At 38.8% G+C, this 23,578-nt stretch overlaps 1 protein-coding gene across 2 annotated transcripts in view; it reads right to left on the bottom strand.

Moving 5' to 3' along the window:
• Positions 1–22,029, bottom strand: part of UGP2 (UDP-glucose pyrophosphorylase 2) — a 481,750-nt gene extending 459,721 nt beyond the window's left edge. The window contains exon 1 of one of the 2 annotated variants that reach the window (XM_053712070.1): positions 21,916–22,029. Coding sequence is in view for 1 of the 2 variants with exons in the window: in XM_053712069.1 (XP_053568044.1) it covers positions 1,124–1,142 (19 nt within the window). In the remaining variant the exon portion in view is untranslated. Of the gene's footprint in view, positions 1–1,123; positions 1,442–21,915 lie in introns of those variants that run through there. The other variant, XM_053712069.1, reaches the window with a different exon arrangement.
• Positions 22,030–23,578: the final 1,549 nt, after the last annotated feature.

Raw genomic sequence — 23,578 nt, 5'->3', positions numbered from 1 at the left:
TCAAGCTGATATTCATACAATCAACAATAAAAAAAACTTTTTAAGATGTATTTAGCTGCAACTATTTTATTTAAACAAGACAATTAAGGGTGGCATATTAGATCTGCACTTTAGTAACTCTGGATTCTCAAACAGGGTGTCAATGCTAACTTGTTATAACACCCACAGCAGCGTTACAACGAATGTGTGAAGATAAGTGAGAGATGATGAGAAAACACACACACGAAGTATTAACCCTTTCAGTTACACGTCTAAAATAAGTAGCATGCTTGCTGGGTCTGGTTGCTATGTACAGTATATAAGGGATATAAAATAGCTTGGGATGACACTTGCATTTAAAAAGTGATTCTAGTTGGGGCATTAAAAGTGTGAGAACTGCTAAATTGCACTAACATTAGTAATATACAGTTTGCTGGTAATCTGATTAGTCTTACATTTCCCCAAGCGTCTCATTCATAGAGTAGCAGAATTGGAACTTTGGTTAATACACTGACAACCAATGGGTTAACTGGCCAATCACACACACACACCAGATAGTGACATTTTAGATACCGTATTTCATCAGAAACGTGCAAACATTTGCGTATATATCACCTACGCATGTAGTATGCAGTTATCAGCATGTGCTATATATATTACACCGTGCGATCACACACAGATCCTAAAAGCAATTTGCAGCAATGCAGCAAAGTCATCTCTGCTCCCGAAATGACCTCCAGCTCCTAGGAACTAGCTCCTGCTATTTCGCAAACACCGAATCAAGGAATCAAACCACGTATACACCTAACCTCCTACAGTGGATGGAGCCTAAATACCTCCCATGGCTCAGCGGACGCACATCATCAATAACATCACTCCTGTCTGCTTTTTAGAGACACAAATAATGGCCTGTATCCCGAGCACAGCAAACATCCCATAGCGGCTAATATCCATAGACACAACTTCATGTCCCTGATAGCAATTACAATCCGTACAAATTAAAAAAATATCCAGTGATTTTATTAAAGAAAGCAAATGGATTTCTATGCACAGCCAATAGAATGCTTGCAGATTCCAGACAATACAGGGTATATGGCAATACAGTTATTAAATAGAAGATCTAATTACACCGCATTTTACTTACCCGATGCCAACGAATTCATCTTTGCAAATTCTCTCTTTACTCGTTACAAAAATGTATTAAAATTGACTAATTGCACTTCTGTGGGATTGCAATCAATTATGAAGTGTCAGCAATTAAAAATCCGCTCTCTAGTGGGAAATAGATTCCTACACGGAGAAGGAGGAGGGGGAAATAATTTACTATCCTGGGCCAGAAGATGGTGTGACAAAGTTGAGAGCAGTAATCACCCAGCCTAGACACCTACACTAGGTGCCCCTTCGCGTACAAGAACAGGCTCTCAAGATCCACTGGACACGGGTGAACGCTATGCATTTACGTTTCATCAATGGGGGTGGGTGTGCCTGGGAATGCATGTGACAGCCCTCTTCCCAAAGGAGGAAGTACCCTGCTGCTCCCTCCCCTCTTTGCCCATTCTACTTCTAGTCATTTCTTAACCAGTTAATTCCAATGGCAACTGCGAATGCGAGGCACCTTCTCAAGCACAGATAACAGAGAGATGTCCGTGACATATTGTATGAATAACCATTGATAAAACGCATTACTGACATTAGTAAGGTGGTGCATTACAGACATTGTATTTTTGATAAACCCATCCCTAGGTTTGCTGACAAGTTACCCAGAGCCAGCCAACCACAATGACCCACATGCATAATAACGAGGAGGCACTAAAGGGTTACTGAATGAGTATTCTCAGTGTTTTCCTAGGGGTTGGAGTGTCAGACGCTCACACACTGCTGAGCAGGAGGAGAATTCGTGTTAAATATTATGCAAACTGTGTTGTGCAATTTACTAACTAGCAACTACATCTGTGCTCCAGGTGCCCTCAACAACCTCTTCGTAGTACATCTATACGTTTTTCAACTAATCTTCATTTTTAGTGTAAAATGCTTTAGAAAACAATTAGCACTTTTTAAGTATGATCCCTGCTATGGAAAAATAATCTGTGTGGGCAGTGGGCACAGTCATATGATAGATATTTGTGCCATATATTGGATCAGTAGTTGTAAAAGGAAAAGTGAACGATTGAACTTGATTGACTTGGGTATTTTTTCAACATATATTGCTTTATAAAATAATACAATGGACCATCAAGTTCTTCTCCAATGCCCCTTATGAAGTCAGTTTTTAAAGGGACATAATACCCATATGCTAAATCACTTGAAAGTGATGCAGCATAACTATAAAAAGCAGCCTAGAAAATATCACCTGAACATCTCTATGTAAAATAAGATATTTTACCTCAGCTCACAACAGTAAGTGCTCTGAATACAGTTATCCTTCAGCTACCATCAAGCTCTATGTTGTAAAACAAGTCAGCCAATCAGAGTCACTTTAATATGATATCAAAACATTTGACCAATCTTGCTTAGTAAACTTCTTTAAACTGAGTAAGGATATAACATGACTGTGCCTGCACATGCCAGATGCACTCTCCCTTGCAAGCCTGGGACTACAATCCTGATTCCGTGCTTTAAGTCCCTTTACAATGGGATGTGGCTACTAAAGGAAATTTTCAGGTAAACTATCTTGCTTTTTACATAGAGCTGTTCAGGTGATATTTTAGTCAGCTTTTTACAGCTATGCTGCAGCACATGCAAGTGCTTTAACATTTGGGTATCATGTCCCTTTAAAATAACTATTCTCCCATCTCAGTTAAGATAAACCAGATTTTTCCATCCCTGTGTTTATTTCTCTTGAAGTTCATAAGAAATAGCAGTGCTAGTTGTTATGTGTATGAAATTTACATGGCATATGTGTATGACTAAACAATGATTTTTATTTAACCCCTTAATGACCACAGCACTTTTCCATTTTCTGACCGTTTGGGACCAAAGCTATTTTTACATTTCTGCAGTGTTTGTGTTTAGCTGTAATTTTACTCTTACTCATTTACTGTACCCACACATATTATATACCGTTTTTCTCGCCATTAAATGGACTTTCTAAAGATATCATTATTTTCATCATATCTTATAATTTACTATAAAAAAAAAATATAAAATATGAGGAAAAAATTGAAAAAAACACACTTTTTCTAACTTTGACCCCCAAAATCTGTTACACATCTACAACCACCAAAAAACACCCATGATAGTTTCCAAATTTTGTCCTGAGTTTAGAAATACCCAATGTTTACATGTTTGCTTTTTTTTGCAAGTTATAGGGCAATAAATACAAGTAGCACTTTGCTATTTCCAAACCACTTTTTTTCAAACTTAGCGCTAGTTACATTGGAACACTGATATCTTCCAGGAATCCCTGAATATCCCTTGACATGTATATATTTTTTTAGAAGACATCCCAAAATATTGATCTAGGCCCATTTTGGTATATTTCATGCCACCATTTCACCACCAAATGCGATCAAATAAAAAAAATTGTTCACTTTTTCACAGATTTTGTTACAAACTTTAGGGTTCTCACTGAATTTATTTACAAACAGCTTGTGCAATTATGGCACAAATGGTTGTAAATGCTTCTCTGGGATACCCTTTTTTCATAAATAGCAGACATATATGGATTTGGTGTTGCTTTTTGGTAATTAGAAGGCCGCTAAATGCCACTGCGCACCACACGTGTATTATGCCCAGCAATGAAGGGGTTAATTAGGGAGCATGTAGGGAGCTTGTAGGGTTAATTTTAGCTTTATTGTAGTGTAGTAGACAACCCTAAGTATTGATCTAGGCCCATTTTGGTATATTTCATGCCACCATTTCACCGCCAAATGCGATTAAATAAAAAAAAAAGTTACATTTTTCACTATTTTAGGTTTCTCACTGAAATCATTTACAAACAGCTTGTGCAATTATGGCACAAATGGTTGTAAATGCTTCTCTGGGATCCCCTTTCTTCAGAAATAGCAGACTTATATGGCTTTGGCGTTGCTTTTTGGTAATTAGAAGGCCGCTAAATGCCCCTGCGCATCACACGTGTATTATGGCTAGCAGTGAAGGGGTTAATTAGGTAGCATGTAGGGAGCTTGCAGGGTTAATTTTAGCTTTAGTGTAGAGATCAGCCTCCCACCTGACACATTACACCCCCTGATCCCTCCCAAACAGCTCTCTTCCCTCCCCCACCCCACAATTGCCCCTGCCATGTTAAGTACTGGCAGAAAGTCTGCCAGTACTAAAAAAAAAAGCTATCCTTGATAAAAAAAAAATATTAAAAAGGCATATTTACATATGCTGCTCTGGAGGATCCCCCCTTAGCCCCCAACCTCCCTGATACCCCCCAGACAGCTCTTTAACCACCCCCCTCTAACTTATTAGTAGCCATCTTTGGTACTGGCAGCTGTCTGCCAGTACCCAGTTTATAGTAAAACTATTGTTTTTTTTATTTTTTTTAATATTTTTCCGTAGTGTAGCTTGCCCCCCCAAAAGACCAACCACCCACCCCCCAGATCTCTTAGATCGAAAATACTTTCGATCTTTTTGGCCCTCACTGCCACTTTTTTTACTTTACTTTAATTTTTCTGTAGTGTAGCGGTTCCCACCCGCTCCCTGCCCGTGCGCGCACCCGGCATTCCCGCCCACGATCCCGCCCCCCTCCACATCATACGGCCCATCGATGGCCGCCCACCCGCCTCCCAGACTGGCTCCCACCCACCAACGAAACCGGCCATCGATGTCCGGTGCAGAGAGGGCCACAGAGTGTCTCTCTCTGCATCGGATGGCCAAGGGGGGTTATTGCAGGATGCCTCGATGTTGAGGCATCACTGCAATAACCGGAAAGCAGCTGGAAGCGAGCAGGATCGCTTCCAGCTGCTTTGCAGACCGAGGACGTACGCCATACGTCCTCAGGCGTTAAGTGTATTTTTTTTGAGGACGTATGGCGTACGTCCTTGGTCGTTAAGGGGTTAAATCAGTTTGCTTTTTAGTTGTATTATATATATATATATATATATATATATATATATATATATATATATATATATATATATATATATATATTTTATAATGTAGCATAAGGATGAATATTCATGGATGCAGTGTTTAATTTTTTTTGGTAAATTAATTCCATTAATCCATACATGTCATGCTCTCCCTAAAGGTACCTGTAAGATTATTTTGGGCAATTATTATACCTACAAGATAACTATTACAAATGCTTGGCCATGCCTCTTCTGCATAGCACAAATCTTATAAAAAATAAACATATTTGAGAAAAAAAAACCTTAATCCTATAGTTCCTATGCAAATCTATGAAGAATCAAACTCATACCTCTTAAATGACCACTAAATACAGTCAAATTGAATAACTGGCAAATACACAACAGCAAGACAATGCAAGAACACTTACTTTGAATTTGAAATTAGCAGTAGAATATTTTCCGGCACATTTTAAAGTGAAGGTCAATTTTTGGGTTTCATAATACATTATTTTGAAGCTTATAGTATAAACACTTTAGTCGCTCACTTTATATCTCTAAATAACGCATCCTTTGCAAATAAACAGTTATTATAATGTACCTCCGTTATCGCTCTAATCTCCGCCCATACAGCACTTCCTTATTCAGCTGTTATGACGTTGCATTCTTTCTTTCAAGCGGACTACGCTCGTGCACCCGTGTGTTGTTTCTAAATGCGCATGCGTAGCCACATCTAAACAGCGCATGCGTTTCATTTACGGTCGTAACTTTGTATGCAATACAACAAATACAACAAATTTGTGGGTTAGATGAGCAGCGTCTTCATTTTTACCTGTTCTTAGAGATCGCTGCTAGTTTGCTAGGATGCGGGAGACAGATGCTGCCGATTCAATGTATCAAAAAATATGACAGCGGAGAACGCATGCGCGTAACATGAACGAGCATGCAGATGATGACGCGCTGTTTAATTACACACATGCGCATATTGTTTCAATGACGAAACAGAAAAGGGGCTGGACGCCATGGGGGTAAACCAAACATTGGAGAGAAAAACTGTCAATCAATAAAGGCACTGTGACGGGCGGATTGTAATGCTGAAACGGAGCGCATTCAGATTGTAAAAAATAAAACTTTTTATTGCATTTTTCTATGATTTGTTGAATGAACCTCATATTAATTATAGCTACCTTATTGAAAAATGATAACCACAACCCCGGACTTGACCTTCACTTTAAAGAGTGACAGCCATCAGCCAAGCTCAAAATATATACTGTGCAGTTGTGCACATGTTCATTAGGAACTGGATTGGAGCAGCAGAAAGTGTGCATATAAACAGAGTGTACATTTTTAAAATGGAGGTAATTTAGAAACTTTTTTTTTTTCATTTAAATTGCATGCACTAAATCTATATCAGTGTTTCTCAACTCCAGTCCTAAGGACCCTTAACAGGCCAGATATTCATCATATCTTAACTCGAGCAAAGGTGAAATGATCAGGTTAGTAACCATGGTTACTGATCAGCTGATTATTTCACCTGTGCTCTTGTTAATATATAATTAAACTCTGGCCTGTTAAAGGGACATTAAACCCCAAAAAATTATTTCATGATTCAGACAGATAATACAATTCTAAACAACATTCTAATGTACTTCTATTATCTAATTTGCTTCATTCTTTAGATATCCTTAGTTAAAGAAATAGCAATGCACACGGGTGAGCCAATCACATGAAGCATCTATGTGCAGCCACCAATCAGAAGCTACTGAGCCTATCTAGATATGCTTTTCAGGAAAGAATATCAAGAGAATGAAGCAAAATAAATAATAAAAGTAAATTAGAAAGTTGTTTAAAATGGTATTCTCTATCTGAATCATGAAAGAAAGAAAAAAATGGGTTTATTGTCCCTTTAAGGGTCATGAGGACTGGAGTTGAGAAACACTGATCTAAATTATGAAACTTTACTTTTGACTTATGTGGTCCATTAAAGGGACAGTCAAGTCCAAAAAAAACTTTCATGATTTAAATAGGGAATGTAATTTTAAACAACTTTCCAATTTACTTTTATTACCAACTTTGCTTTGTTCTCTTGGTATTCTTAGTTGAAAGCTAAACCTAGGAGGTTCATATGCTAATTTCTTAGACCTTGAAGACTGCCTCTAATCTTAATGCATTTTGACCACTAGAGGGCATTAGTTCATGTGTTTCATATAGATAACATTGAGCTCATGCACGTGAAGTTACCCTGGAGTGAGCACTGATTGGTTAAAAAAAGCAAGACTGTCAAAAGAACTGAAATAAGGGGGCAATTTGCAGAGGCTTAGATACAAGGTAATCACAGAGGTAAAAAGTGTATTTACATAACTGTGTTGGTTATGAAAAACTGGGGAATGGGTAATAAAAGGGATTATCTTTCTTTTTAAACAACAATTCTGGTGTTGACTGTCCCTTTAAGTGCTAAGTTTAACAAAGTTAAATGAATAGAATATTGTTTGGAGTGGACAAGATCTACACAAGGAGTGTGAGGAGGAAGGGGCAAGCAGCAACCTATAATGCTATGGTTTAGTTAAATAGAACTATTTAAGTTGTATAAAGTACAGCTGAAAAGTTGTCCTACTAAGAATGAGTAACCTATTAACTGGAGACAGTTGACCTCACAATAATTTCATAATTATCTATGTATTTCTAATGGTATTATACAACCAAATCAGTAATTTTCTGATATAACTGTAAAACTAAGTTGAAAACTTATTCCTAAAATTAACTCTTCACCTGGTTATAAATATTAAAGTGTCAGTAAACTTTAGCTATTGCAAGGCCAATCATGGATCTGGAAATAAATATTTAAACTAAAAACAAAATGTATGCTTACCTGACAAATTTCTTTCTTTATGGATACGGTGAGTACACAGGATCATCAATTACTGTTGGGGAATTATCACTCCTGGCCAGCAGGAGGAGGCAAAGAGCACCACAGCACAGCTGTTAAGTATCACTTCCCTTCCCACAATCATTAGGAAAAAGGAGAGAAAGGAAATAACACAAGGTGGGGCCTGAGGTTGAGATAAAAAATAACGGGCAGGGCCAAGGACTCACCGTATCAAGAAAGAAAATAAATTTATATCAGGTAAGCATAAATTGTTTTCTTTCCTAAGATACGGCGAGTCCACAGGATCATCAATTACTGTTTGGAATCAATACCCAAGCCAGAGGACACATATGATTAGGGAGGGACAAGACAGGGAAACTAAACAGAAGGCACCGCCGCTTAAAGCACCTTTTTCCCAAAAGAAGCCTCAGCCGAGGCAAAAGTATCAAATTTATAAAAAGTGTGCAAAGAAGACCAAGTCGCAGCCTTGCATATCTGTTCTACAGAAGCCTCATTCTTGAAGGCCCAATAAGAAGAAACAGCCCTAGTGGAATGAGCTGTGATTGAATAATACTGCTCAAGAAGAGAGAAAGAGAGGTGGCAGTAGTCTTCTGACCTTGGCGTTTCACAGAAAAGCAAACAAACAATGCAGAAGACTGACGAAAGTCCTTAGTCACCTGCAAATGGAATTTAAGAGCAGCACAACATCTAAGTTGTGCAACAAACGTTCCTTATGAGGAGGAGGATTAGGACAGAAAGAAGGCACAACAATTTCCTGATTAATATTTCTATCCGAAACAACCTTAGGAAGAAAACCAAACTTGGTACGAAGAACCGCCTTATCTGCATGAAATATGAGAAGATGAATCGCACTGCAAAGCTGAGAGTTCCGAAGAAATAGCAGTAAGAAACAAAACCTTCCAGGATAACAACTTAATATCTATGGAATGCATTGGCTCAAACGGAGCCTGTTGCAAAACTTTAAGAACAAGGTTAAGACTCCAAGGTGGAGCAACAGATTTAAACACAGGCCTGACAAAAGGATTGCACTCTGACAAACCCTTCTCCAGGCCTTCCTGGAGAAAAGACAAAATTCTTGGGATCCTGACCCTACTCCAAGAATATCCTTTAGACTCACACCAATAAAGATATTTGCTCCATATCTTATGGTAAATCTTTCTAGTGACAGGGTTACGAGCCTGAATCATGGTCTCAATGACCGACTCGGAAAAACCACGCTTAGGGGAACTTCCGGGCGGTGGCCATGTTCGGCCGCACCTCTGCATGCTGCTCCAGCTTTTTAGAAGAACTATTATAATATCACCATATAATAGCAACATCCATGCAAATGTTATACAGATCTGAAGTCCACTACTAACAGTGCATACCCCCACCGGCAGGGCACACACACTTCTACCCGGTCGTTATGCGGTACTGTACATGTGCTGGAATCGCAACCAGGTATTAGCTATCAATTTTGTGGAACCTTACATATATCATGCAACACATCCAAGAAGCAATCTTTGTACTCCTGGAAGAGCATTTCCTTAGGCTGCATCGCCTAGTGGATCAGCGTTTTGGCCTTAACGAACTTCCTACCCACAATCCTGCCACGGTGGCAGAGGAGGTTAGTGGAGATTTACAATTTCAACCTATGGCCCATGCAGAGACCCTTTGCTACCTGCAATACACAGAGACAGACCCTCCAGGGGATGGAGATGTCCGGGCGCACATTGACGACGACTGCTGCAGTGAGCTCAGGCCATGGAGCGCCGGGGTCTCGGTCCACACCATGGATACTTACATTGCCGGGAGGCCCGCTAGTTTCTTATACCTACCAAAGAAGGAGCTGTGCAACCTAATCCCTTTCTGCCTGCCAAGAAACGGGGAGCCTGCAGCAAACCTTGCAGCGGTCTGTGTGGAGATCCGATTCATCGTACAGAGACACTGTCTTACCCTGTCTATGGGGAAAAAGCACTAATAGAACTAGTCTATTATGGCGTTCCGGCATAGGATGATGATTCAAAGCTCACGTACACAACAGAGATACGGGAGACTATGCAAGAGAAGTGTTTCAATATCTCTTGAGTTGCTTACAGATGAATGCTGGGACTGCTCTTTTATAACCATCCCGTTATGGGAACTTTCTACTCTACAGCTAAATTTAATTTACTGGTCCAAATCTAACATGCAAGAACTCTAATGGCGGCTTCAAAGCCTGAGTTTTGAGGGACTGTAACTGTTTGGACACTACAACAAGTATTAAACTCTAGGTTGGGTCAGTTTTTTGTTAACTCTGACTATATCCATATATGTACATGTCTCCCCCCTCTGTATACAATAGCAGTCTGTGCTTCCTCAGTGTTTAAGCAGCTTGTATGATAATTTTACTTCTTTGTCAAAGGCTATATATTGTTCCGTATCCATCAACCACAGAGAACAGTTGTTAAATATTGCCTATAATATATTGAGAAATTTAGGACACCAGAGGCTTCTCAAAATTCTTTGCATACACATTTTAATAGACCTCTTATCTTTACGTTAGCTCTCATAACCTTGTAGCCATTCTAAGTTTGCAATTCTTACTCGTATGTATCATTTTCCCAATGCCGAACTGTCAGCGGCCGGGGCAGTAAAGGCATGCTCATCATATCTACTACTTAGATTTTAGAGGATTAATCTGATATCTTTAGATAGCAGACACCTTGTTCTAATAGACTTATGGCTGCAGGGCTGAACTTTACAAAGTCTTAATATGTTGTACTGGCTCTATAGAAAAGCTCACTTATGCATGGCCCTCCTTTAATAACGCCACATTTTGTCTCCCAGTTTGCTCTTCTACCGTAGATTGACCTAACTTCTGATGCTTTGGTAAATGACTCCAACTTAGTCCTGTTACATAATCTAGCGAATAAGTCAGCTATTTCATTCAAGGCTAGCCCCTCCTTTTTTTAATTGCACAGACCTTTAGGAAATGTTGATTTGTGGCTTTGCAAAATAACCTAACGTACACTGTCTTTGTGGTTGCTAATTTTTAAAGTTCAATGCCTATTACAAGCTATATTGTAATTATGGCAGTACTCTGGATTGACCATTACTTGTGTTTATGCCCATGGGTAGTTCCACAGAGTCCCTAGATATTATAAAAGCTTACTACTTATAGTATGTTACCTGATTGCTTAGCAAAATAAAATATAAAATCTAAGGTCTTCACAGTGGGATCCAAAAGTGGTCTCTCCATCATATTACACTTTCCCTTGTTTTCAGATTTGCCTTTTCATCTAAGGTCCATGAGTGGCCTTTTGGGTTTGTTAGGGAAGGTTAGCTTCTATATAGGCACTGTGTATTAATTTGACTAGCAATGTTATCATTTATTGTACTACAATTTTCTCCGTCTGTTTATGATCCTTAGTACCTCAATAAAAACATTTAAAAAAAAAAAAGGAAAAACCATGCTTAGCTAAAATCAAGCGTTCAATCTCCAAGCAGTCAGCTTCAGAGAAACGATATTTGGATGAAGAAAGGCCCCTGAAGTAAAAGGTCCTTCCTTAGAGGGAGTCTCCACGGAGGTAAACACAACATTTCCACTAGATCTGCATACCAGATCCTGCAAGGCTACACAGGACCTATTAGAATCACTGACGCTCTTTCCTGCTTGATCCGAACAATGACTCGTGGAAGGAGAGTAAACGGAGGAAACAGACATGCCAACCTGAAGTTCCAAGGAACTGCCAGAGCATCTATCAGAAAGGCCTGAGGATCTCTCGACCTTGAACCGTACTTTGGGAGCTTGGCGTTCTGATGAGACGCCATCAGATCCAATTCCGGTAACCCCCATTTGGTTTCTTAACCTGGAGAACACTTCCGGATGGAGTTCCCACTCCCCGGGATGGAAAGTCTTTCTGCTCAGGAAATCCGCTTCCCAATTGTCCACTCTTGGAATGATGATGGCAGACAGCAATTGTGCGCCTCCGCCCACTGAATGATTCACACCACCTCCTTCATGGCTAAGGAACTCCGACTTCCCCCCTGGTGGTTGATGTAAGCCACTGAGGTTATGTTGTCCAACTGGAACCTGATAAACCGGGCTAAAGCTAGTTGAGGCCAAGCCATCAAGGCATTGAAGATCGCTCTCAACTCCAATATGTTTATTAGTAGAGCAGATTTCTCCTGAGACACAAGTCCCTGCGCCTTTAACGAGTCCCAGACTGCATCCCAGCCTAACAGGCTGGCGTCTGTGGTCACAATTACCCATAAGGGTCTCTGAAAGCATGTCCCCTGGGACAGATGTTCTTGAGACAGCCACCACGGCAGACAGTCTCTTGTCTATTGATCCAGAACTATCCCGTTCTATTGACCGAGCATGCATAGCTGTAGGGCTCTCAAATGGAATCAAGCAAAGGGAACTATGTCCATGGAAGCCACGATCAAACCAATTACCTCCATACATTGGGTTACTGATGGCCGTACAGCAGACTGTAGAAATAGGAAAGAATCTTGGCTCTTCTGACCTCCATCAGAAATATTTTCATTGATAGAGAATCTATAGTGGTTCCTAAGAAGACCACCCATGTAGCCGGAACAAGGGAATTTTTTTCCAAATTCAGCTTCCATCCGTGGAAACAAAGAAAAGACAACAAGATCTCTGTGTGAGATTTTGCTAGTAGAAAAGATGGCGCCTGAACCAGAATGTCATCCAGATAAGGTGCCACACTATTTGTCTAGATAGGCAAAGCTCAGAAATGTGTGATGATCCCTGTGAATGGGAACATGAAGGTACGCATATCCTTCAGGTCTATGGTCGTCATGAATTGACCTTTTTTTTTTTTTTTTTTTAAATCTTTTTATTAAAGAAAGTACAGGCATACAACATATATACAGTTACATATATATATTTCAAAATTACATAGAGTCATACGTAATGATTTTACAACGGATATTGAGTTATCAACCAATGGAATACAAGGTAATACATTGGATCAAAACCTATGGTTATCACACTTAATCATCAGATCTCTTTTCACTGCTTGATTAACCCTTAAAACTAAACAAAATTATAAACCTTTTATTTTAGGGTAAATAAAAAAATACATGCTTACAAGCAATATACGAAAATAAAAAGGCAAGCTTAAATATGTCTTGACAATAACTATAGTAATAGGCCTCTAAATATTTTTCGATTTTTAAAGTCATTACTGACACAATTTCTCTATATAGATTCTAAAATCCAACAAAACAAGAAAAAAAAAGGGGGGGAGGGAAATGAGGGTGTCCCCTCCACTCCATCATCCCAGTATCCTATATACATCTCCGTCTCCTCCCACCTCCTCCAGTCGACCCTCTAGGATAGTGATATGGAAACATATCACGTAAAATTAAGCCTTCGAAGTATGCAGATTTAGGAAATGATTTAGTAAGTATATATTGTGTAGAAAGAGGATAAGACTTTATGATTTTTAACCATTTATTAAAAAAGCTTTGTATTTGCGTATCACATGTACTGCATATATTGTATTGCTCAAACATAATCTGTGCTTTAACCGCGTTTAAAAATAAACTAAAAGGAGGAGGTTTATTATTTTTCCTGTTTTTCAAGATCAAGTTCCTTACTATTAGAATAACAGTATTAGCTAAATTATGGGATACTACATCCGATACTAAAAACACTATGGTCCTTGGATCGAAAAATAGGTTCTGCTTTGTATTCTTATTTAACCAATGATTTACCTTACGCCATAATTGGTTTATTTTCGGGCAAAACCAGAAACAATGGAGTAAGTTCGCTGCGGGAAATTGACATTTATGACACTGGCCTTGCGTTTCTGAAGACCAACAGATAAGTATTTTAGGTGAGATATACGCGTTATTAAGAAGTTTTAAATGTGATTGTTTCCAGGAGGAGGGAAGGAGAGCATTGCTCACCCACTTAATACTTTTACTAATTGTTTCAACATCCATTTCATCAAAATGTTTAGTCCAGTATGCTAAACATTGTTCCATAATTAACTGGGCCTGTTTTGCAAGCAAAATTTTATAAAGTAGCGAGATTGAATGATTCCCCTGACTGTATAGGTTAATATAATCGCCAATCTATCGTATTTCCCGGACCAGGGCCCCAACTGTATCTTTTCCTGAATAAAATGACGTATCTGGAGATATGCATAAAAAGATTTGTTCGAGAGGTTATACTGAGTGGCTATACTCTCGAAAGTACGCACCCCAAGGCCATCATCCAATAGTTGTGATATCAAGGTTAGGCCCTTACTAGCCCAACCATTGAATATTGCATTATGGAGCCCTGGCTGGAACTCCGGATTACCTCTGATTAGGAGAAAAGTAGATAAGTGAAAGTTGATCTTTAATCGAAGGCAAAGTTGCTGCCAGGCTTTAACAATATTATATATACTAATCAATGTTTTAATTTTTCCGGGAAGTCGCATGTGAGGACAGTGTAAAGCCGTTATATAATGGAGAAGGGATTTATAAGATTTTCCTCTGATTTACTGTTTGTCAGATAATCAGAAGTAACCAATCTACTCCAAACCGTGCGAGAATAGCTATATTGTATGACTTAATATCCGGTAATGCAAGACCTCCAAACTCCTTAGCTTGGCAGAGCTTTCTGATAGAGAGCATGTGTCTACCTTTATTCCAAATTAGATTTGCACAAGCTCGATTAAATAACTTAATATCCTTATCCAGAATAAATAGCGGCAGGTTATTCATAATATATAGTAACTGGGGAAAGAGTATAGATTTAATAAGCATAATCTTAGCAGTTGCTGAAAGTGGAAAGAGACTCCAACGATGAAATTTAGCAGTGATATTAGAGAAAAATACAGTATAATTAAGTTTGTACCATAGCTTAGGGTCTTTATGCAATTGTATCCCTAAGTATCTGAAACTTTCTACTTCCCTGAAGTTATGATGCGTAATGAATTGACCATCTTGAACCAGAGGAAGAATGGAACGGATAGTCCATCTTGAAGGACGGCACTCTGAGAAATGTGTTGAGGAACTATAGATCTAGAATAGGCCTGAAAGTTCCCTCTTTTTTGGGCACCACAAACAGGTTGGAATAGAACCCGAGACACTGTTCCTGAATTGGGACTGGAACTATCACTCCCAGGAGGGAAAGATCCTGTACACATTTCAAGAACACCTCTCTTTTTATCGGGTCTACAGATAATCTTGAGAGGTGAAATCTGCCCATGGGAGGAAAGGGTCTTGAATTCTAACTTGTAACCCTGGGATACTATGTCCACGGCCCATGGGTCTGGGACATCTCGTTCCCATGCTTGGGACAACTGAGAGAGTCTGCCCCCCACTTGATCTAATCCTTCAGCATCAGAAGAAGGTATTATACTATCCGAATCTGAGATTTCACCCTTAGAGGCTACCGAAGTATCCTCCTTTTCCGACTTATGTGAAAGAGTAACATCGTTGGCCTGTATTGGATCAGAAACCTTACTGATTCTCTAATTTTCCTCTTATGTCTCCCCTGAAGCATGGGGATGGCAGCTAGCGCCTCAGATACCGCCGAGGATACCTGGGCAGAAATTTCAGCCTTCAAATACAGTCCCTCAGGAAATTGAGACGAACCGCAGGGCACTGTCTGTGATGAGAAAAAAAGTTTGGGACGCTTGAGGAAGAGGCTGTGGCATTGTCTGAACAGCTTCAACCTGAGAGAATGATGGCTCAGAAACAGAGTCTATTTTTGTACAATAAAGTTCTTTTAATACAAGAACTACAAAAAGGCAAAGGGGGTTCAACTTGAGTATCCAAGCAAAGTCTGCACTCTATAGAAGACATAGACTCTAGGTCCATTTTGCAACAAAATTATTTTGTAAAAATGTTCACTGTCTCTTTAAGATTATTCTTTAACGGAATAACAGACAGTTTTTCAAAGCAAGAGTTGATACTTAAGGCCCCTCTTAATAAGTGTATTGCCTTTAACAATTTTTTCTACCCTCTTTGCAGCCTCTACATCTCAGCGCAAAGCTGAGGCGCCTACCTGCTCCTCTCTGCAACGCTAAGTTGAATACGACGAAATATGGAGAGACCGGAGCAGCTCCTTTGAGTGAGATTCTTGCAAGAGGTCCGTAGAAGTCATTATACAGGGCCAAATACAAACTGCGCCAGCAATAAAAGCGTGCGTTGAGAAGCCCCAGCCAAAATGAAAGGATCCGCCCTACTAGTGATGTCATAGGTGGTCCCGTTGGCTGTACCCAAAAACCGCACTTAGTTACATACAACGCTAAATATTTGTCCCCAACGAAATATAAAATTAAAGACTGAAAAATTCAACAGTCTATACTGAGCCACCAATGATTCAGGAACATCTTACAGAATCAAATTTCTCTAAATTACTGCAACACAGTGCCCTGTTTCTGCCTAAATCATCCTGACTCTCAGGAATATATAGTCCCTTATATGGTGCAGTCTGAAAACTGGAGTAGTGCCAAAGTCTTACACAATAATTAAAATGACACTTACCTGCACTCTTGATCGTCCGGCAGGAGGACAGTTCACCTAGTATAAGAGGAAGCCGCTTCCTCACAGAGACCTGTGGATAAGACAAGGAAACAGAATAAACCTACTCTGGCATTCTATTTGAGAGCAGCAACTTGTGAGGAAAACACAGAGGCCCACCCCACAAGTTCCTAACTTCTTGAAAGGTACCACAGCCCTACTGAAGAGACTAACGTAGAGTACAGCTAGACCCAGATTGTCAGGAAGGATCAGAGCAAACCAAAATAATAAAATCTTGATAGAAGAATTATTTAACAGACACCTAAACTTCACCTCCTCCTTGCACAGAAGGCAAAGAGAATGACTGGGGATTGTGGGTAGAGACGTGAGACTTAACAGCTTTGCTGTGGTGCTCTTTGCCTCCTTCTGCTGGTCAGGAGTGACATTCCCCAACAGTAATTGATGATCCCGTGGACTCACTGTATCTTATGAAAGAAATAGAGTGTACGTTTTTTAACAATAGGTCACAAATTTACGTTAATTGCATAAAACCGTTAGGGTTCGATCATCTGCCAACCCCCTCAAGCTGCACCTTGACTGGGAGTATTTACACCTCAATCGTGCAGTCCACTATAGCTTTTGTGCAAGTCTCCCTTTCCTCTTATCTAAGCTTACATGCTTCGTATTAGCCAGTGCGCCTTTGTTGTACTGTGCAACACACATGATAAATTACGCATGTGCAAGACATCAGCTCAGCCAAGCCTGGTATAATTAATTATACAAGTGAGCGCACAGCAGGCAAATACAGCAGAGTATACAATTTTACAATTTGTTTCTATTATCAAAGGGACCGTCAACACCAGAATTATTGTTGTTTTCAAAAATAGATAATCCCTTAATTACCCATTCCCCAGTTTTGCATAACTAACACAATTATAATAATACACATTTTACCTGTGATTACCTTGTATCTAAGCCTCTGCAGACTGCCCCCTTTTTTCAGTTCTTTTAACAGACTTGCATTTTAGCCAAGCTGTGCTCACTCCTCGGTAAATTCTCGTGCAAGAGCTCAATGTTATCTATATGAAACACATGAACCAACGCCCTCTAGTGTTCAAAATGCATTTAGCTTAGAGGCGGCCTTCAAGGTCTAAGAAATTAGCATATGAACCTCCTAGGTTTAGCTTTCAACTAAGAATACCAAGAGAACAAAACAAAATTGGTGAACACATTGGTAAGCCAATGATGAAGTATATGTGCAGCCTACAACCAGCAGCTAGCTCCAAGAGAACAAATAAAATTAAGTAATAGAGTAAACTGTAAAGTTGTTTAAAATTGTATACTCTATCCGAATCATAAAATACAATTTTTGGGTTTCATATTCCTTTAGAAAAAAATGTAACTTCTTTTTGTGCATAAAATGGTGTTCTCCCACGTTCAACAGAAAGGCCAAAAAGCAAATTCTGTAACCTGCAAATGTGACAAATCAAATAGATGGTTTAGGCAATTTGCAGCATTTTGAAAACATAAGTTTTTTGGGTTCTCTAGGGAGTGTGGGGCAAAACATAGTTTTGACACATGAGCAAAAAGGTGTTCAATGTCCCATTGTTCAGCACACGCAGATCAAACTTACTTTACAGCAACTAAACTGAAATCCATCATCAATTAATTTAGTACGATACTCATTACAATATCCAATAGATAAGTGCATTCAGCAGTTTCGTTCACTTGCGGCTTTCGGTGCCAAAATTATTCTTGTGAAAGTGTAACATACTAAGATCTGGATTTAGTGTGTTGCACTTTTAGAAGAATAATTTTGGCTCTGAAATGCGCAAGAAAGCCACAAGGGGCCGCCTTCTCCGGCATTTGGCAGTGAATGAAACTGACGAATGAACATATCTAATATCCAATTTAGATTGCATGCTGTTTTATTTATTGCATTCAACACAATCACTGCAAAAAATGGCTTACAGCAAATAGTCTGAAAGTCAAATCAGATATTGCTTAGAGAAATGATTAGGGGCATGTTATGTAACAATTCTTTGCAGTACTAGGTTCTGCAGAAACTGAATGTAACATGCACCAGACAGGTGACTTATCATCATGACAACCTTACTTGTTGACAAGGTCACAGTGCCCTTTTTAAAGGAGTATACCCCAAAAATGTATGGGTTCTGGAATTGCATTCCTTGTATAAAGGTCAGTCTAAAGAGTAAGTAATAGTAGGCATTCTTTCTTATGAACATCACAAATATAGGCCTGTGTCCTCAAAAGGAATTTCAAGGGATAAGAAAGTCTAAATTAAACGTGAATGAGTCAGACATATGTCATTTTAAGATATTTTTCTATACACTTCTATTATCAATTTTGCTTTGTTCCCTGTGTTCTTTGTTGAAAAGAATATGTACATATCATGTTCTGAATTACTGCTAGCTGGTCATTGGTGGCTACACACTTTGTCTTGTCATTGACTCACCAGATGTGTCCAGTTAACTCCCAGTAGTGCATTGCTGCTCTGGAGCTGACTTTAACTTTGTGTTTAATCCATTTACAGGAGTTAAACACAGTTATAAGCTAGCAATAGTGCAATAATGAAATGCTCTTCCATATAAGAGCATTTTCTTTTTGCATTTGTATATTTCTTTAAGCTGCAGCTTAAGATGGAGTGAGAAAGAGGTATATTGTGTGACCATGTATTATGTGGGTTTAAATCTTATGTATTGCTTGGAAGAAAAGACAGCTTGCATATTACAGAGGACAGGAACCATTAAACTCCAGTGAGTGCCACGTGAAATACCAGGCAGCCTCATGCCCACCATTAGTGTTCACTTTTTTGACACTTTTTGTATATCTTGTTACATATTAAAATTCTTTAGAAATGTAGCTTTTAAAATTCACATTCAAATATTAAAACAATATATACGGCAAATTAAACTAGTAAATATAGTTTTACTTTTGGATAGACATGGCAGTTTGGATATATCAGGCTGATCTGTTGCCCATGGCAAGCTTCCAGGAGCAGTGGCAGATATAACAGTGTGACCTAACCTTGACTTCTTTTGAAATGTTAGTCACATGGGTCATATCTTAGTGGCGAAGAACATTTAACCAACTTGTTGCTGGAGCATAACTTAGTAACAAGACTGACATAGGGCAAGAGTCTGTCAGTTTATTTATAAATTGCTAATATAGAATTTATTTTTGTAGTGTGTCAAAAACATGTTTAGGTAGGAAACTGGGTAAACTTAATAGATCAGTTGGTTCTTACTGGTTGTCTGATTCACTGTTTCTGTTTAGTAAAGAGATGCAGGAAACACTAAGTGCAAACAGTACTAAGATTTAGCTGCTCCAGATAGCTTTCAGTTTGTTAAAAGGGCATAAAGGAGCAATGTCATCATGCATTATCATTGCACTATTGCCTCAACAGAACTATGTATATGGCCCCACATAGGGGTTAAAGTCAAATCTGGACCAGCAATGCACTACTAGCTCAGAGCTAAACACAGAACTGAGCCAGTCAGCAGTATTGCTTAGGAGCTGTTTAACCCTTTCGAGTCTGGGCTAAAGTGCCTACATCGGAACAATCGCGAGATTTCAATTATTGGATCGCGTCTGGGGGGCGTCCCTACAACCCTAGGAATGCCCCCAAGACCGCGATCAAGTCCTGACTGCACAGGCTTCAGGACAGCCGTTAGTTATGACGTTCTATTCCGTCATAACGGCTTTAAAGCCCAGTCTAATTATGACGGAATAGAACGTCATAACGGCTTTAAAAGGTTAATCCATTGGTGGTAAACACATTGAAGTGCAATACTAAAATGCTTCATTACACTAGAGCATTATATTGTTGTTCCCTTGTTTCACACAAACTAGTTTTGTTTCATTTTGTGTACCAATGAGACAATCGAACTCTTCCTATGTTTAATATGAAGAAAACAAGTAACTTTTTCTCTACTGCTTAGTAACTTCTTTTTTGTAGAGTAGTACATTTTTGGGGATATTTTCCATATAATATGAAGAAGAAAAAAAACTGAGAAATGTACACATGCAAGGATACCCAAGTAGATGGGACAAACTATTTTAGGCTGTGTAGGGTTTAAAAGATCTCAAATTGATTATATTTTTTTGAGGCATAAACTCAATATTTTAGTGACATATTTCTGAAATACTTATTATGTTTGTAGTTTTATTAAAGGGACAGTCTATACCCTTATTAACATTTGCTTATACCTTAGATCGTGTTCACATTTTCCTAGCTCACCCCCTCTACTCTACTGAGTTTGCTTCACAAACGAAGATCTTAGAAATACAAACTTTGATTTGAGTCATTAAAAATGGCCGACAAACTCCGCCCATTCCCTTCTCCTCCTACCTTGAACTCCTCTTCTCTTTCGATCTCATACTCGTGCACGTTCAACCACCTACGTCATTTACGTTTAAACACGCATGCTCCTATATACGGAGGTGACGTAGATTAAGTCTGTCTGTGCTGCACGTCTAAAACTAAGCAGTGTTTTTTTGTTCCTCCGCTACATGCAAATTACAAAGAGATTTTTGTTCCGTTTTTTAGGTTTCTCATAATGTGCGCATGCGCAAAACAACGAAAACGTGATCCTGATTTTTCATCTGTGATCTAATTTTGATCGGAGCGTTTCAATGGAGAGAGTTTATGATGTAGTTAATAGGCAGGAAGGACCATTAGGAATGGTTTGTGAAGCAGACTGGTTACGGTATAGGGGGCGAGTTAGAACAATCAGAACTGAATCTAAACGAATGTTAATATGGGTGTAGACTGTCCCTTTAAATATTTAATGGCTTTAAAATAAACTAATGGAGCATTTGTACGTGAGGCATATAAATAAAAATGTGTCCCCCAGAGGAATCACTTTTGGGGGCCCCTGAGGTAGAGTGTCATGAAATATATACTTCTTACCAACTGAACTAATAATGTAGGTTTATCTATTATGTAGCTTAAAGCGACATGAAATAATGTGTTTTTCTTTCATGATTCAGATACAATTTTAAACAACTTTCCTATTTACTTCTATTATCTCATTTGTTTCTTTATCTTGGTGTGCTTTGCTGAAAAAAAAACATACCTAAGTAAGCTCAAAAGCTGCTGGTTGCTGGTTGCATTTATATACACATCACTTTATTGGCTCACCCATGTGCATTTCTGTTTCTTCAAAGGACACCAAAAGAATGAAGCAATTTACATAATAGAAGTAAATTGGAAAGTTGCTTAAAGTGTTATGCTCTATTTAAATAATGAATTAAAAAATGTGGGTTTCATGTCCCTTGAACATATAGCAACTCTTATAGACCAACTTATCTTTATAGCTATAATGCATGAAGCATACATTTCACAAGACAGTGTTGCTTTCAATTTTGGACACAGGCGCGCACACACGTGCATGTCGCAGTAGATACACAACAGTGAGCATTAACACACCATGCATATTGCTGTACATATAAGCACACAATGTTTATGTATATACTATACATAGCCAAAGAAGGCTACCATGTACTGGTATCCAGCAGGTCCATGCCACACATGCAGCGGGACTCTGAGCCGCTGATACGCACCTGGTGAAAACAGCAGTGAATGAACTTGAACTGGGCCCGTCTGGAACACTTCCGAGTCCGACCCCCTGCTGACATCAATAGCCCCTCCCACACTTAGGGCGTGTCTAGCTGTCAACTCTCCTCCATCCAATCGCAATCAAGGACCTTAGCACGCCTCCTGAACAGACCAATGAGAAGACGCCAGACAGAAAGGGTATACGTGAGAGCAAAGGTCTGCGGGGAAGGACAAGCTAATCAGTCAATGACGTCTAAAGACATATTTGCTGGTATGAGTCCTAGTCGTGAATGTAATTGGAGGTGTTGTCTCTTAGTAACTAATTTCCTTAAAAAAATGTAGTAACTCTTTCGGAATGCGCTTACTTAACCAGCAGCTGAGCATCTTTGCTCATTAGGGCTGCGGATGGTTAATTTGAGTTTTATACGCTGAAGTGTAACGCCGCATACTTCTCATTGGATATAGAAAACACACTGGTGATTATGTAATTGTTTATCTTTGCTATATGGTATTTGGGAATAATAAAATATACTAAAAGCGTCTATATGGAATCTTGCAGTCTATTTCATTTGTCTGCATAAGAAGCTTTTAAACACTCAAATATGCTGTACAGAAATAAAACCATAATTAGACATTTTGAGTAATTTTTAAAAAGTACTTTAAGTAATAATGAAAAAAGGAATTCTTAGTTAAATACAACTATAATATTTGTTAAACGTAAACATTTTTTTACTAACAAAAAATACGCCCAAAATACTTAAAGTACATCATTTACAGAAAAGAATAATCACTAACAAAGCAGATGTTAAAACGTACAGTAAAGGTAGGAATTATAGGTGTAACTAGAGGGTCGCCATTGCTACTGGGACTGTCCTTTAAAAGGTCCCTGCTGCAGCAGCTCAAGCGGAATCAGATTTCAGAGCAGCATATTTACAAGGCTGTAGTTTCTTTAATCACCACTAGAGTTTGCCGTACTTGTGGTGACTAAAAAACAACCAGGAAAAAGAAAGCGCTTTACAGAAAGCATGTAGTTTGCTGGTGTAAGTTTTTCTTAGTGCTGTAGTATTTGTTAGGGGTGTTTGCTACCTCCCTCTTCTGTATGTGTGTTAGGGTTGCCACCTGTCCGGGTTTCAAAATTGTGGCCAGGTTTACTATTTACACAGGCCCTGAATACAATAGAAATGACAAGTATATGGCTGGGATGCATGCAGGAGTCTTACAGAGGTCACTTCAGCTCATAGTGTGCTAAAGATCTCCCAGATGTAAAATGTATATTAATATAATTGTGTTGGTTATGGAAAACTGGGGAATATGTAATAAAGGGATTATCTATCTTTTGAAACTATAAAAATTCTGGAGTAGACTTTCCCTTTAAATAATAATTACTGATTAATTTATTCTGAGATTCACACCAAGGTGCCAAAAGTGAATCTCTCTAAACTCTGCGAAAAACGTTCTATCATTGTTAAGTCCAGATCAGGGAAAACTCTCATCCACCTATTGGTTCTTTGTTGCAAAAAATGTTTTCCTTTCTTTTGTAAGAGAGGTTTTATACCAATATAAAATGGAGTGCTTCCCTTTTTATAAAGAGAAAACGCTTACATTATATATTTGTGGTACCAACATGTTCCATTCAATTGAATTAAAGATTGAAGCCAACGGTGAACC

This window comes from Bombina bombina, chromosome 4, assembly GCF_027579735.1.
Source record: "Bombina bombina isolate aBomBom1 chromosome 4, aBomBom1.pri, whole genome shotgun sequence".
In the NCBI taxonomy this organism is placed as follows: domain Eukaryota; kingdom Metazoa; phylum Chordata; class Amphibia; order Anura; family Bombinatoridae; genus Bombina; species Bombina bombina.
Note: the sequence above shows the minus strand (reverse complement) of the source record. Positions and strands in the feature narration are given on the sequence as shown.